General features: G+C 46.8%; 4 protein-coding genes across 4 annotated transcripts; 2 read left to right on the top strand and 2 right to left on the bottom strand.

Annotated features, from left to right (window-relative positions):
- Positions 1-271: 271 nt before the first annotated feature.
- On the bottom strand, positions 272-7,152 carry BDCG_08178 (C2 domain-containing protein). Its single transcript, XM_045423954.1, has 7 exons — positions 6,271-7,152; positions 5,387-6,196; positions 4,523-5,320; positions 4,432-4,467; positions 4,000-4,374; positions 2,452-3,945; positions 272-2,384 (listed from the first exon to the last, which is right to left on the bottom strand). The coding sequence occupies exons 3-7, from the start codon at positions 4,844-4,846 to the stop codon at positions 870-872; spliced, it is 3,744 nt and encodes a 1,247-aa protein (XP_045272782.1). The 5' UTR covers positions 4,847-5,320; positions 5,387-6,196; positions 6,271-7,152; the 3' UTR covers positions 272-869.
- Positions 5,882-7,530, top strand: BDCG_08177 (uncharacterized protein). Its single transcript, XM_045423953.1, has 2 exons — positions 5,882-6,173; positions 6,244-7,530. The coding sequence occupies exons 1-2, from the start codon at positions 6,038-6,040 to the stop codon at positions 6,963-6,965; spliced, it is 858 nt and encodes a 285-aa protein (XP_045272781.1). The 5' UTR covers positions 5,882-6,037; the 3' UTR covers positions 6,966-7,530.
- Positions 7,531-9,280: 1,750 nt separating this feature from the next.
- Positions 9,281-12,277, bottom strand: BDCG_08175 (uncharacterized protein). The gene is made up of 2 exons (XM_045423952.1): positions 10,213-12,277; positions 9,281-10,145 (listed from the first exon to the last, which is right to left on the bottom strand). Exons 1-2 carry the CDS (start codon positions 10,229-10,231, stop codon positions 9,838-9,840), a joined length of 327 nt encoding a protein of 108 aa, XP_045272780.1. The 5' UTR covers positions 10,232-12,277; the 3' UTR covers positions 9,281-9,837.
- A 169-nt stretch (positions 12,278-12,446) lies between these two features.
- Positions 12,447-16,729, top strand: BDCG_08174 (acetyl-coenzyme A synthetase). Its single transcript, XM_045423951.1, has 6 exons — positions 12,447-13,607; positions 13,707-14,951; positions 15,036-15,296; positions 15,359-15,488; positions 15,573-15,847; positions 15,966-16,729. Exons 1-6 carry the CDS (start codon positions 13,569-13,571, stop codon positions 16,080-16,082), a joined length of 2,067 nt encoding a protein of 688 aa, XP_045272779.1. The 5' UTR covers positions 12,447-13,568; the 3' UTR covers positions 16,083-16,729.
- Positions 16,730-16,737: the final 8 nt, after the last annotated feature.

Below are 16,737 nucleotides of genomic sequence, written 5' to 3'. Positions count from 1 at the left end.
AAAAAAAGGGTTTTTTTTTAAAAAGGGGAAGAAATTACCCCCCCCCCCCCCCCTCCAAACTGTAATAATAGTCCTCTCTTCTCCTCCCCATCGTTCACCTCCAAACTTTGCGACCCCCCTTCCGTTTCCCCAACGGGGGTGGGGGGGGAAAAAAAAATCCCCCCCCCGTGGGAAAGCGCGTCAATTGTGCCGGAGCCGGGGGGCATTCATAGTTAATCCCTTTTCTCAGCTATACATTTGGGGGGAAAAAAAAAAAAAAAAACCCACAGGGGCCCCGGGGGGGGGGGGGGAGGTTCCTCTGTGTAGGCCACTGACTGGGCAGAAGAGCTCCATCACCACCAACCAGGCTTAAAACTGGTAGTTAAGGGGGCCGAACCATTTGTATCAACATCCTTCTTATTTCAGTCAGCTGCCTATTCAGGAAGGCGGGGGCGGATTACCATTCGATTGACTCTAGCCCGAGCGCCGGATAGATATTATCTCCCCAGTTGCTAAGGGGGTCGGGGGAGCTACGTGCTGTACATAGCTAGCGGGCTGGAAGGATCACACAGGGCATAGCATAGGAAGGTAGCTTGGGGGGCCAAAGTGTGGAGAAGATGGGGAAAATTCATAGAGAATATATTTCGCGTGTGTGGTGGGCGGATGAGCCCTCGGTAAATTTAATATTTGACAAATTGATAGATATTATTGGAAATCGTAACGTGATAGAAGGATTAAAATAGGTACAGTACATATGGAAGGGGATAAAAAAAGAAAGGGGAAAAATAAAATAAAATCATTGCATGAAATGCAAGAGTTCAAGTAGGATAAACGAATATTTCCCACTATTAGCGAAACTGCAGTAGTTAACTGTAACCGTAATCCTCCCATTAACCGCCTACCTCTGTCTCGACACTAGGTTCCCTCCCCGTCAGCCCGCCCGTAAACTTCTTTTTAACCTTCTTCAGGGCGAAAGAAGCCTCATCCTTCGCAAACGCCGCGTTACGCGCTGGCTTCCACTGCATAATTCCCCTCTGCTTGCGATGCTCAGTCCGTTTATTTGCCTTGTTCCCGATGCGTTGCGCACGCTGCTCGTTGGTCTCTAACGATCTTCGATTGGTATCCGTGGTGGTGAACGAATCGGCCTCGTCCGCGTCAGTTCCGGATTGGTGATGATGCTCACTGTGGTCGTCGACGGCGTTTTCATTGATATCATCGCGTGCATGTTCAGGAAGATTTTGCTCCCGGCTGTTTGTTGCATAACCTGAATCCTGTCTCAAAGACCCTGAGTGGGAAGCCTCCGCGCCCTTCCGTTCCTCGCCTTGCATAGACGACACTGAAAACCGCACATGGTCCTCGACGCCTATGTCAACGAGGTTACGTCGTTGGTGATCGGCAAGCTCATGGGGATCAGTGCCGAATGCCTCGTTCCAATCGACCCCGTCGGCAGTAATCCAGCGTTTTTGCTCGTCCGCACTTGCTGCTCGGAGGATATCACGCTCTTGGAGGAGAGACTTGTCATGCAACTCTTTGATGGAGTCTGGTAATTCTCTTGAAACAGTTTGACTCCGTACTCCTTCGGATATGCATGCTTCCCACGTCTCAAATGTTTCACGGGAGTCGTTATCCTGAACAAAACGGCGGTGGCTTTCATCAATACCCGGGGTGAATTTGGCTTTGAACCGAAGACGCCCTATGATGGTAAGGTCTTCCAGGCCTGGAACTTGTTTCTGTTGCCAGTTTTCTTCAGTGATATAGTTCTGCGTCAGGCGCGCTTCGTTCTTTGTGTTCCAGATCGGGATATCGACGTCCGTGTCTTCGTTATCAATGCATTGATGAAGCCAGAAGACGGCGCAGCCCGGCTTATCCCCTTTGTGCAGCTCGAAAATGATTCCAGACCTATGTCTATGTTTGACTGGTAGGTGGATCCGATCTTTCAGCTCTTGAGAGCTGGTGTCGAAGTACATGCCCTTGCCGCCCTCAAGAGTACCGCACGCTCGTCGGGGTAGCGTACCAATACTCCCACTTGTTCGTACCCTTAGTTTGGCATGACGATGATAATCCAGGGCGGTAATGCGATCTGATGTAATCTGGAAAGACCCGACGTTCCAACCGAGAAGAGGAGGCGGCAACCTTGTTTCGACACTTCTGAACAAAAGAGAAATTCGAATACGTCCGAAGCCAATGCCTCCATCCAATGGATACCAACGGGTTACTTGGGAACTGGTTTGTAAAATAGCAGACAGTTTAAGGGGCACAACACCTAGAATTGGATCATGTTCCCGGTGTCTTTGGTCCCGGACCGTAATGGTAACAATCGCGGATCTCCAATCTCGCACAAACTTTTCTGTTCCTGTATTGAATATGGGTTTGCTGCTTACAGCTTTTGCTCTGGTGCGGTAAATCTGGATCCCAAACGGTTAGAATACGAAGAGATCAAAGTTAAGCACAGCAAGGAAGGCGACGACATACAAGCTCATCGTTCAAAAGGATTGTACAGTAACTAGTTGGAAGTTGCTTTCCTTCTTCATCTGTACTTTCTCCATATGGTTTTGCGGGTTCGTACTCCCTATTACTGCTTCGGCCGTTCGCAAAACTCCCTTTAATGTTTGCTAGGTCCAAATTAACGATTTGGTGAATGACAACACTGCAAATACCACTTGGCCAAAGCGGATCTGGAGGTGTATGGGTGACAGCATAAGCTTCATCAGTGTCAATAGTACCCTTCTCATCTTGCAGTGCTGCATCATCCTTCATTGTCGCAGGTAGATTTGGATCCCTCCCATCGGTCCGAAGAGCCGGTCGGAATTGCGGTTTCCCGAAGTATCCTACCTCCCAAACAAGCTCCCCAGGCATCTCAGAGCCAATATCCATCCCTTGAAGCTTGGAAGTTAGCTGGTACATCTTTCCCGGGTGCTTCAACATCTTCTGTATGGAAATTTCGACTTTTCCAACAATATCATCAGCAGTATTGCGATCAGAATCCCATAGCTCGACACTGAGCTGTTCGTCGGCCTTAATGAGCTCTGGTGTCACTAGAAGGGCGGCTGACTCTTCCCATACTGGATTGAGATCATCGGTGATGACTCTGGTACAATACATCGGCTTTCCGTATTTTGAAAAAGATAGATTGATGTAAGGGTCGCTACCTCCACCGTCGGTGCCTCGTTTATCCTGTTTGCTAAGGCCTGTGGCTCTGTGTATCCTGACCCACATAATTCCTAGTGCCAGAGTATCCTTTTGTATGGTATCTCCTTGTAGTAGCATGCGTAGATCCATACACATCGATTTTGGCGCAACATACATGCTCGCAGCAGTTTTGATGGCGTAGTTCACAAAATTGGAGATCAGCGGCAAATTGAGGATATTTACTCCTCTCTTGACCATTGGGACGCAACCGGCCCGGACATGAGGGACTCCCATCAAGCTGAATGTCAAGGTTTTAGCGAAGGGCGGGTCAGGAGTCATCTGTAATCGAAGCCTCACAGTGCCAATGAGCTGGATTAATTCGGTGAAAACTGGCAGTGGAACCCCGAAAAGTCCCTTGATACCCAGGTAAAATACCAAAAGCATATGCATATTGGCAGCCTTCGAGGAAGAGCTTGTACCGCTTGGTTTAGCGTGGTAAGCAAACGAGCATTCGAGGTTGTAATGGGAGCCTCCTTCCTCATCAGCAGCAGCTTCTTGAGCAGATTTTGTCTCCTTGTTGTATTCATGCGCTGCGTTTTTGAGGTCCTCCACTTGGCTATCTGGGAGTGCTCGCAAGCTGAGGATCCGAAATGGGTTCGATCCTTGGTCGATCTCAGCCACACGGACATTCTCGATTATTCCCGGTACGGAAGCCTGCATAATATCCTCGATAGTATCTGCTACGCTTGCGAACATGTCTGGATTTAGGAGACCCCAGACTATTGACAGAAACGTATTCATCCATTCAACTGACTCTGGAATTAAATTCACTGTGGCCTTGAATAAGATCAGTAATAACTCAATATACCATACCTGACTAGAATTACATACCGTTTCCCCGCGACGTTGTTCGCTGCTCCATTCCATATCTCGTCCTTTGCGGATGATATCCTGCATCCACAGCCATACTCCAGAGGTAATACAGATAGCGAGAGGAATGAGCCCTTTGAGTGAGCCACCGATCAATTTACCCGGAATCACAATACCACAAAAAATACACAGAGAAAGCACCGTCCCACGTCTTTCCAAAGCCTGGTACATTGGCTCATAGCTGACTGATGGAGTAGGATGAAACAAGATGTTGGTTTTCTCTCCATGGATTGGCACATCAGATGTAGTGCCTTCGGCAATAGGATCTGGCGGTGAGACGAGGTCTTGAATTCGTTTGTATTCTCGCAAATCTTGGGTGGGCTCTGTTTTAATAGGCTAAACTTCACAATAAGTTATTGAACCCGGGATCAATGAATTTGGTGTTGAACATACCGTCTCCTTCCCCAGATTTGCATTGGGTACGGAAAGCTTTTAAAGAGAGTCGTTAGTTGTGGCCTTGCAGAAAGTGGAAGATAGAAAATACCTGTGGCTCTTTAACTGTGGCCATGAATTCATCTCCAACGTCATCAATCTCAACTTCTCTTCCAGTTGTCGGGTCTATTACTTTGCGCCCACGTTTCCTCGGCTGCAAAGGGGTATGGGCTGTCACTTCCGTATCCTCATCTTGTTCGCCATTTTGCTTCTGCTTATCCTGTCCCCTTTTTTGCTTGAGCTTCGCCGCTTCATCAATTTGCCTATCCCTCTCCTCCTTTTCCTGGTCCAAGTTACGCAGGAATTTTTGGACTGTGGGAATCGGATTGTTTGCGCCCCAATGCCCACCAGGGTACCTTTGAGTTTCACTTGTCATATTGACTGGCAAAGCTAATTGATAGAATGCAGAACAGAAACGCGTGATCGGCTGCTGGACGAGAAGTGGTTATCAGGACTCGTCCTCGACCTCATCAGAGAAGAAGGTCAAATAATCCAGCTAACATCTATAAGGAAGAGGCTAGCCCAAAATATAGTCTTGATAAATAATATCGAATTGGCGCCATTGAAGCTTTTCTGGTAGCAGAGACGTCATCGTGGCGATTTTAGAATAGCCTTGTGGGATCCAAGGTTTACTACCGCCATCAATTGGTACAGCCCTTTTAATTAGTATAGGGACCAGTAAGGTATCAATCTGCCGCACCAATTCAAAACAATAGCCAGGATTCCTTGCATCCAACCCAAGTGACGACGTTCATGGCGATCAAATCCGGGGACGGGTTTCTGGTTAGGGTTCTTGACCCACGTGACAAAATGTCCACTTCAGCGTCATCGGCTGAATCCCAATCTGAGCCTGATATTGAATAGTTACATTACCTGCGCACAAGTTTATATCGATGGATATAGGTATTGCACCCACCTATAGGAAGCAAACAGATTCTAGAGAGCAGAAGATCCACTTCCAATTCTCCCTCCCTGATGCAGAAGGGAAAACCGGTACCAGCCAAACGCTTCCCTGGCAAAGACTTCTTCCCTGTCTGGTTTGGTCGTCAGGCGGACATTATGTGATTATCACGCCATTAGCGTGGATGCCAAACCGTTCTGGAATTTCAAGCATTGGGGTAATATCTAAAGCTGAATGAAAAAGTTCAGAAAGGTTTCTTAGGAATCGATTCAATTCCTTTAAGAATAATGGAGGTCTTGACACATGGAGGAGCCTATCCCTGTTCTTGCAATGAGAAAGATATATCAGATTGCATAACTTAGGTAGACCTACAGAACATCGCATTGCTGTCAACAGCACGGACTAGAGTATGAGTAAATATTCAAGCGTGTAGTTTGAACTTGTCCAGAGGTTGGTTATGTAGAAAGAGCTTGGAGTTGATCGCTCTTGGCAGCGTCCACGGGTATTTGGAAGTAACTAACTTATCATGTGACCTCAGTAGCATGATGCCAAGTAGGTATCGACGATGAGCTTTGTTGGAACATCTCACCAAAATTCGTAAGACATCGAAAGACGAGCTGACTTTTAAATAATATCCGGACCTATATACCCTACTTACCAACCACAATGTCAGCAACAGAGGAATCGCCAGCCCAGCGGGCAGCTCGCCTCCGGCGTGAACGCCGCGAAGCTAAAATTAGAGCAGATGGTTCTGCGAGGCTCGACAAGATCACCAGTCTCAGTGGACGGACACCTGCAAACAGTAAGATATATATCATCTCGCGCCTGAAAGTGTCAGTTCGTGGGTTTTAACTTCTAACTCAATTGAATAGCATTGAGGGAGGATTCTCCCGCCTCACTTTCCGATTCTACCCCAACCCCCGAACACCGCCCACATGCACCGCCGAAATCCATTTCCCCTCTACCTCCATCGCCCAATGTCGAAGATCAGACTCCCGAAGGTCTCAAAGCACAGGAAGAGTATCTGCGGGCTCTTTTACGCTCACAACAGCCTTTGGACCAACAGACTCCTGAGCAAAACCCAGCGGCTTTGCTAAGCAGCTTATTAGCTGGAGGACCAGCTGGCAGCGATACCTTCCCTGGCGGCGGAGAAGGCCCAGCGTTTAATCTAGCCGATATTGCTTCCGGCTTTGGTGTTCCACCATACCTAGCCAAATTCTTCTTTGGCGGGAATTCGCAACCTGCTTCGCCGGCGGAGCAACGGATTACATCCATTTGGAAACTCGTACATGTGGTGTTCTCTCTAGCAATGGGCATATATTTACTCAGTCTGTTCCGGTCCTCTGTTTTGACCTTCGGACCGAATCCTCCGCCTCCTGCAACTGCCCAAAATCCGTTTGTACTGTTCTTGACTGGGGAGGTTGTGTTGTGTGGAACGAGAGTTTTGACACGAGCTAGAGACGGCGAACTCAAGAATGCACGGGCTTGGATACAGATTCTGAGAGAGCTCGTGAGGGATGGGAGAATTGCAGTGTTTGTCCTTGGTGCTGGGATGTGGTTGTTTGGTGAAGAGAAGTCTGAAGATAAGTCATGATGTTTATACGGCCATAATGCGAAATGTCTAAATATTTTTACGAACCAAATGCTAGCCTCTGGGCGATTTTAACAGGAATATGGATGAATATCCAGCCCCCTGTTTACGGAGTAGTTTTATCCACTTCCTAAGCAGAAGAAAAATCTCCCGCGTCATTTCACTCGATCTAGCACACCCTGGATTCTGGTGCTTTTATCCTATTTTTAGATCCGGAGAGGGCGAATTCTCGGGAGCTCTGGGAATACATCAGTCACATGTTGCAAAATAATGTAGGCCGTGCACCCCAGAAAATTATTAGAAAATGAGTTCCTTGTGAGCGTTCTTTGCACGCATGTAAATTCCAAATCAGGTTAGTGACATCTCATTGTGACTCTCATAGGCGACAAGCTAGATAACTATGCACCCTCCACTTATCTCAGCAGGCTCAGACGGTCAGACCTCTATTCTGCTCAGTTGCAGATATTACCTGAGTAATTCAGCATGACAGTATATCTGGGGAAAAATTATATATTTTCAGAGAATATTGATATTATATAACTTTGAATTTCAATTTCTATCATTTCTGTATTTAAAAAAATATAAATTAACTTTGAAATAATACTTCATATATAAGAAATAAAAATATGAAAATAAAAAAATTAATATTATTAAAAATATTGATTTCTCTAGATTTTAAAATAATACAGAAATAATGAATAGATAAAGTTAAATTACTACTCTCACTCTGAGTCACTCATAATTAAGATATAGAGTAAATTATTTCTATATTTCTGAAAGTCTGAAACTGTTCTTTCTCAGATGCTATGTGTAGTAGTTTTGTATTTTTGATCTATTTGAGTTTAGCTTATTGTCTATTTAGGTTTAGTTTCAAATAGTGACGTGACTAATCATCAATTAAAACAGCAATGAGCTGCACAGTGGCTGAGCTTGCTGATCATTACAGAGTAAGTTTCCAAGAATATCTAGAGATTATCCAATTTATAAACACCAAGATCTGACTTTACAAGCTCTTTGGATAGTGCAATTTAAATAATTACATGGTGGTTATTAAAACCCAGCTTGTACGTGGCAACTTAGCAGTTAAGGATTTTATGTGCGCCAATGTGCGCGCAGCTCTTGCAAAAATCCCTCTAATGGTCTCGCCTGTCCAGTGTCATCATCATGCCTAGCCTCAAGGTCTACCCTAAGGCACACGTCAATGATACGGGGACCTTCGTTTCCCATATCGACGGAACGGGCTAAGTCATAACCCTTCGCTTACCCCTTCTCTTACCCCATCGTGGGGTAAGCGAAGGCACGTGTATAACTTTTCCTGCTGAGTATTAATTGAAGTTTAACGGTACCCTACCCGCACCTTCACAACTTGGGTTAATTTTGAGAACATTCCTGGGCAGCAGATGAATGACGTCGGGCGTGGTCCTTAGATCGCAATATAAGTGGTCCACGGACCCAGGATCTGGAATCAACTTGTCCATCCCATGTAGTCCGACTGAGACTTCTGGAATGATAACGGAATGCCCAGGCACGATGCTCAACTGACCCTCTCCGCCCCGATGCTTTTGTCGGACGGCTACCCCAGGCAGATCGGATCAGAACTAGCGGACCTATCATACAAATCATATAGATCTGGGAGAGCATTCATTAACTACGGTAGCTAGATGGGTCTTGGGCCAACACGGTCGTGAAAATATGTAGCTCACTGGTCCATATCAAGATTACTCACAACTCTTCAGAGAGGATGGGCTTCTATTGGGCAATGTAACCGCTTGTTTCGCCCCAGAGGTTTGATCTAAATAGCCTAAATAGCTTCACAGGTACAGCACGTTGAAATATCCCTCTTGAAATCGATTGGCTCCAATGGCCACTCAAAGCATTCGCGAGGAGCTGGAAGAGAGGAGATTGGTGCAGATACCAACCAGGCACTCCCTTCTGGGAGTTTGTAGAAAACCCGGATGATATAGCTTTTTGAAATCATATATTTGCATTGTGTCAATGTTCACAGAGTGCTATTTTTAGGAGTCATTGAGGCTCCGTAGCTAGCGTGTGTTGGGTGCGGTGCTTCTATGGATTTGATGCTTGGCGCAATGAAATCATCAAACCTCTGAAGTGCAACTAATCATGATGGAGGCAAAACTATAGCACCCACGAGTCAAGCAAACTCCTTTTCTGTGGGTGCTGCCTACTAATACCTCGTCAGCTTTGTCTTACTTCGCTTGATGCTAGCTAGGGTCTGACACATGATGGAATTCAATATCTGCCTGCTTTCCTGGTTGCTCACTGTCCAGCAGCAGCACAGATCCACTCAGGACACCAGGGAAACTCTCTCTGAAAAGTTCCAGCCACAAATCACTCGGGATATTACAAAAAATACCTTTTACACAGCGAATATTGTAGGAGGATCAATGTTATTGTCTTATAATCTAGCTAGCGATTAATTACAAGATTCAGACTCTAGTTTCCTGATTAGGAGGAATAGGCGCCTGTACAGCAGTAATTGTAAAATTCAATGCACAGCACACGAATGTTCCCCCCATCTCTGTATTTCCATTACAACAACCCTGAACTCTGAAATCATTTGCTCCAACTTAGGAGCTTCCCCCCATTCTATATAGAGAATGTAGAATAGCAATGAACTTGACAATAGTAGTATTACCTCAACTAGGGGCTTCAAACAACAGGTATTCTCAACTCGAGAATCCGAATTTGACAATTTTTCTTGCTCCAACTAGGAGCTTCAGGTAATGATCACCTCAGCTAGAGAGTGTGATGACAATGAACTTTGACAATGATATTTATTACCCCAGCTAGTGATTCTGAACAGCAGTTATCTCAATTAGAGACTCTGAACAATGAGTATCCCCAACTAGAGAATTCAGACAATGATTTTTCTTGACTCTTTTGATCTAGCCATCGTGGCTGATTTCCCTTGGTCATGGGAATCAGGTGTCTCTGTTAGAGGACTTCCAATTGCCTCATCTTTGAGGACTTTCAATGCCTCACGTTCAAGGTCTTTCTGGTGCCTCTGCTGCGGACTTTCCACTATTGTAGGACTCACAGAACCAACCTCTAGGCTTGAGGAAGAGCAGAATAGCGTGTTTGGCAATGCTTTAGAATGGATAGCAACAAGGGTCTCATAACCTGGAGGAGGATCAACATTATTGTATAATGTGGGACACGTGACTGCAGCAAGTTAGCCGGAGCAACTACCAACAGATAGTTATTTCAAGACTTGGCTTACGATATCAACCCGGTCTAACAGATGCCATGATTCGATGGTTGTGCTAGATCCCGCAGAAACTGCGGGGAGTGTGGAGTAACGCTCCCAGACGAGGGGATAGGGTGGCGCGCTACTAAAACGCTCTAGCGTCTTTTCTCCTTCTCGAATGCTTCCATAAGGTTAGGCGCGCCGACAGGAGAACATGGAGGACAATCATGGGCAACTACGCAGGTTGCACTTAGACGGCTCATCAAGAAGCTGGAGCTTGGTCGGGTGTATCATCAAGCTTCATCCCGTCCCTCTTGGGAGTCTTGGACCACAGCACAGTGTCTAAACCCTGACTTGGACGTTTGTTTAGGACGCAAGTCCGTGGTATGATCAAGGTTGCCCGGGATATACTATGAAACGGAGAGGGAAATACGGCTCTTCTAGTTTCCCCCGGCTGAGATTTCATGTGCATGTCTACATCTCAATTTTCTGAATGAAAGCGACTACAGGAACCCATGCACATGAGTATAACCAGACAGCCTCCCACAAGAACCCCACAATGCTGCCAGCCGGGTATCATCCATCTGTCCGTAGAAGACAATTGAGCTAACCGAACGTAAACAGGTTGTATCGAATACAGTCTTATGAAATGGTTTGTAACGGTTCTCGTCCTGTACCCTAGTGGCCGACAATGAGCAACAATCGCCCAAGCCACACCTTGGGACGGCCTTTGTCCAAATTTAATAGTGCAGGAAACCCACCAACTTTGCATCTGTAAGAGGCAATGCCGCGAGTATGGGTTGGATCAGGTCGGCTGGGATTTCTTGGAATGAAATTAAACAACGAATAGCCGCGTGTCTTCCACTTCCCCCAGCCCTCCCTGCAAGCGCTATGTTTCAACCTGCCTCGGCCTCCCCTTTCCCTTAAAAATGTGGCAAGCAGCCTCACTTGCAAGGTTCATTCCCCATCTTCTCCGCTAGTCACTGTAGCCAGCTTGGTTTGAGCAGTGCGAGCCCCTCCAAAGCTTATGCCACAGCGCGCTAAAAACGGCATCGGGGAGAAATAAGCATTTTGGAATATCAGGCCGAGAAAATCGGACCGCGAGGAGGCTTTTGGATGGTTGTTATTTATTGTGAATTGTTGCCCACCGCTTGAGGTATGTAACTCTCGTACATGTACGGGTACAGTACATTTCGGGAATGGTGATCAATATCGAGTCGGAAACTCCAGGATTCTAGACAACCCCTTGATTTCACAGCGGACACCGATATGCGGGTGGATATGCTTCCATGAGCAACCACACAACAGCACAAACAAGTACAGTACCCGACCATTCCCCGTTTGTATTTTGGGATATCCAGCTAGGGATTCGACGAGGCTAGCAAATTCGATCAAAACATCGCCCCACCCCTGCATTATTTTTGGTTTCTCCCACGACAATGAATGGCAAACAGACCAGGGAGGTCTGCAATATCTCACTCAGCCAGGGAACATCAGCATGCCTACCAATAACCGTTTGGTCGAGTCGCAGAAGTTTTCCTGCAAACTTCGCAAGCTCCCCGATGCAATTGTCATTCGCGCAGCCTTGGCGAAGAATATGATCGGGCCCGCAGGCCACTAGCACTGCTACTCAGCAACGACTTGTATGCTGCCGTCGCATGGTAATGCCTGGGGAAAATTTTGTGGAGGAGGGTAGAGTAAGTTTTGGTTTTTTTTTTTTTTTTTTTTTTTTTTTTTTTTTTGCTTCCTCAGCTTCATAGAATGTCCCACGATAGATAGGGCATCATATCTTGATATATTTGACTTCTTTTCACTTTTTTCTCTGGTTTTTTTTCTCTGGTTTTTTTTTCTCCCTTGGCCTCTTATTTTAGGTAGGACAATGACGAACTCTTGGAACTGGATGTGGCCCCTCGGCTAAAAACCAAAAACCAGGGGCGGCGCAGAACACAAAGCCCAATCGCATCATCCCGCCTAGTGCATCTGCATGTACTCCGTACATGTACAAATGCTGCCCTGTCGCTAGCCCGTACCCCGCCAAGGTCATCGTGCCATGGGCCATGAGCCACGGCTGATTCTTATCGGGCGAAATGCTTGATATGCGTTGCGTACACGGTACGATGATATCCCCCAAAATCACCGATACCGGGCAAGAATGCCAAGCGGTTATCACAACCACCAAACGTTTTTGATGGTGGGGCATAGAGGCTAGTTAACCTCTTTTTTTTTTCCCTTTTTTCCCTTTTTTCCCTTTTTTTTTTTTATTTTTTCTCTTTTTAATTTTTTGGTATCTATCGACGTTGCTGAGCTTGCTGCTGCCGTCCGTCCAACATATGCACTGGGAAGGCCAAGCTGTAGATTGCTTGCATTGAAAATTTTCAATTCCATTTTCCCGCTGCTGTGTATGTACTCCGTACTCCATACAAAGTAACCATCGATTGTACCCGACGGCCCGTCCCCCCCCTAAATAAGCTTCCTCGTCAGGGGTTCACCATGAACAAATTTACATGCCTGGGGAGCCCGGAAATAACTCGGAGAACGGGCGAACAGCAGGGATTGGACTCCGTACTAGGTGCTACAGTGCTTCACAGTAACTCTGTACACCCGCCTGTGCTGTTGTGCCAACTGAAAGTATAGTATATGGCTACAAAAGATCACTCTGGGATATGTGGATATGTGGAGGATCGTCGCCATTGGAGATGGTCTTCGGGTGTTTCTGCTCCATAGGATTCTCATCTTTTCAACCATCACTCGCTGATGGGGACAGCACAGCAACCTGGCCGGCGGTGTCTCGCTGTTTGATGGGAGGGAGCACGACAGGCAGCATATAGCATGGTGGGACAGGGACACGGTATCGGGTGTATTGTAAATTACCTGACCAACGTAACTTATAATTTCTTTTTTTTTTTCAATTTTCTCCCTCCAAGAATAAGTTACAAGCAACCCTGTCACGTAATGTTCGGTACGTACAGTCCAAGCTTCCCTCCGCCTACTTACCCCCCGGGCAAAGTTACAATAATACATGTCGCCAGTTTCCTCCTTTTATACCACCGCTGGTCCTCCCTCTCGATTCGAGCGCCGGCTTCTTCTTCTCCCCTTTCTACGACTCGACCTCTGTCTCTTCTGTCTCACCCTTCAATCTTCGACTTACAATCTCCCCTCTCCCCTCTTCCCTCTTCCCTCTCTCCTCCTCTCCTCTCCTCTCCTCCTCTCCTCTCTCCTCCTCTCCTTTTTCCCCTTCTCCTCTCTCTCCTCTCTTGCGACCGATCCTGTGTTTACACTTTTGCGCATTTCGTACCCCGCATTCCCGGTCAACCGGAAATCACTAGTATATCTACCCTCCAAGCCCACGGCATACTTTATACAGTCGATTCGGGAATTTCTAATAACATTTGGCCGCAATGTCTGATGGTCCCATTACGCCGCCTAAGGCGCCAGTAGTAAGTGATTGCCCCTTTACTCAATGGACCGGCAAACTGCAGTTTTCGACCTGGGGGATAGATCAGAAAATAATACTAATTGCCTGTTCCCCGACGCAGGTTGTTGAAGCCCACGAGGTTGACACTTTCCATGTCCCCCAAGCTTTTGTCGAGAACCATCCTACGAGAACCCATCTAAAGGACCTGGACGAGTATAAGAAGCTCTATGAAGAATCGATCCGTGACCCGCATACTTTTTGGGCACGGCTGGCCCGTGAGCTCATTACATTCGAAAAGGATTTCGACACCACCCGCAACGGCTCCTTTGAAGGCGGAGACGTTGCGTGGTTCCTTGGTGGGCGTTTGAACGCGTCGTACAATTGCGTCGACCGCCATGCTATCAAGGATCCCAACAAGGTGGCTATCATTTACGAGGCGGATGAACCCAATGAAGGTCGCACTATTACATATGGCGAGCTCCTGAAGGAAGTTTCCCGGATGGCCTGGGTGCTGAAGCAGGCTGGTGTTAGAAAGGGGGATACCGTGGCCATTTACTTGCCTATGATTCCCGAGGCCGTGATTGCGTTCATGGCGTGTATTCGTATTGGTGCGGTTCACTCCGTCGTTTTTGCTGGGTTCTCCTCGGATTCTCTCCGCGACCGCGTCTTGGATGCCAAGTCGAAAGTTGTCATTACCACAGACGAGGGGAAGCGTGGTGGGAAGCTGATTGGGACCAAGAAGATTGTTGACGAGGCCCTCAGTCAATGCCCGGATGTCACAAACTGCATTGTGTACAAGAGGACGGGCGCTGATGTGCCGTGGACGAAGGGCCGAGATTTGTGGTGGCATGAGGAGGTCGAGAAGTATCCCAACTACATTCCCCCTGAGTCAATGAACTCGGAGGATCCTCTCTTCCTCCTGTACACATCCGGTTCGACTGGGAAGCCCAAGGGTCTGATGCACACGACAGCTGGTTATTTGGTTGGCGCGGCCGCAACTGGCAAATATGTGTTTGATATTCATGACTCAGACCGCTTCTTCTGCGGTGGTGATGTTGGTTGGATTACGGGGCACACCTATGTCGTATATGCTCCTCTGCTTCTTGGATGTGCAACTCTGGTGTTTGAGAGCACGCCGGCATATCCTAACTTCTCCCGTTATTGGGATGTTATTGAGAAGCACAAGGTGACCCAGTTCTATGTTGCCCCAACTGCTCTGAGACTTCTGAAGCGTGCTGGAAATGACTACATCCACCACAAGCTCAAGAGTCTCCGTATTTTGGGTTCTGTTGGCGAACCAATTGCGGCCGAGGTGTGGAAATGGTATTTCGAGGTCGTTGGAAGGGAAGAGTGTCATCTTATTGACGTATGTTTTGGCAAAAATCCAGTGTTGATGAAAAGTATTCCTAGCCTTGATTTAAGCATTCAATTCTAACATTGAAGAAAATAGACATACTGGCAAACTGAGACCGGCTCCCACGTTATTACACCCCTGGGTGGCATCACGCCAACGAAACCTGGCAGTGCTTCGCTCCCCTTCTTCGGCATTGAACCTGCCATCATTGACCCGGTATCGGGAGAGGAAATCAAAGGTAACGACGTTGAAGGTGTCCTAGCCATTAAACAGCCATGGCCCAGTATGGCCCGCACAGTCTGGGGTGGCCACAAGAGATATATGGACACGTATTTCAATGTCTACAAGGGCTTTTACGTAAGTCATATATAAGAAGGAGATCTTCCACGGTAACAACCCTTGCTGACGATTCATTTTAGTTCACTGGCGATGGTGCTGGACGTGATCTTGACGGATACTACTGGATCCGAGGCCGTGTTGACGACGTTGTCAACGTTTCTGGCCACCGTCTGTCAACTGCAGAGATTGAAGCTGCTCTTATTGAACACTGTGAGTCGGCTTGGAACCAAAGATCGCAACAATGGCATTTTAAGCTAGAACAAACATGCTGATAAATAATTCCTTCCAAAATAGCTGCTGTGGCTGAAGCGGCTGTCGTCGGTATTGCGGATGAACTCACCGGACAAGCCGTCAACGCCTTTGTCGCCCTGAAGGCCAGCAGCGACAATGTCGAACAACTCCACAAGGATCTTATCATGCAAGTTCGCAAATCGATTGGGCCATTTGCTGCTCCCAAGGCTGTATTCATCGTTGATGACCTGCCGAAGACTCGAAGTGGTAAGATCATGCGACGAATCTTGAGAAAGATTCTTAGCGGTGAGGAGGATAGCTTGGGTGATATCTCGACTGTAAGTCCCTCTATCTTTCCTTCTTTTTTTTTTTTTTTTTTTTTTTTTTTTTTTTTTTTTTTTTTGGGGGGGGGGGGGGGGCGGCTTGTGAAGGGAATACTAATCGGAGTTACTTTAGCTATCCGACCCAAGTGTTGTTGCGAAAATCATCGATACTTACCATGCTTCAAAGAAGAAGAAGGGTATTTCTTTTGTTTTCCAAAATCATGAAAATAAAAATAAAATGAATGAATAAAGCGAAAGATATACCCGCGGACACGCCGTAAAACGAATAAATGATGGGGGAGTATTGGAGTGCCACAGAAGGGAACTAAAAGGGGCCCCAAACCAACACAAAACACCAACGGAGATAGATGGCAGTTTTTTAGTATTATACACCTCCCTGTCCTTGCTTGGTTGTATTGAAGCCACCTGCTATTATTGCTTTTGTGCTATTTTTTTTATTTTTATATTTTTTATCGCGAAAAGCCTGAATTGCGTGCCCCACCGATTTTATCTTTCCCTGTTACGATTCTTATTAGATATGTATGGTTAGGCATGTGGTTAGAAGTTGACCTTGTTTAGTTGGTCATGGTTTTTAGGCATTCCCTAGCCCATTGTCGCGTGGACTGAGCGTGAAGAGTCGCCTTGTCCTGTCCGTAGGTGGTCATGATCTTCTGAGTCTTATGTTCACGTGTGTATTATGATTCATCGATAGATTACAATGGAGACCTGGTCCAGTATATTTATTTATTTACAGCGAACTATGATTATTATATTTGATATCGGACATGCATCTGCCAAGGAAGATACATGGCTGAATGCTGCCTAGCGCCGACACGCTGTCGATTTTAGGCATAGCCGCGTCACCTGACCCGAGCCTCCTTACCTCAAACAGCCAGCTAAGCGAT

The sequence above is a fragment of the Blastomyces dermatitidis genome, assembly GCF_000003525.1.
Source record: "Blastomyces dermatitidis ER-3 genomic scaffold supercont1.10, whole genome shotgun sequence".
NCBI lineage: Eukaryota > Fungi > Ascomycota > Eurotiomycetes > Onygenales > Ajellomycetaceae > Blastomyces > Blastomyces dermatitidis.
The sequence above is the reverse complement of the archived record's forward strand: the minus strand, read 5'-3'. Positions and strand labels throughout refer to the sequence as shown.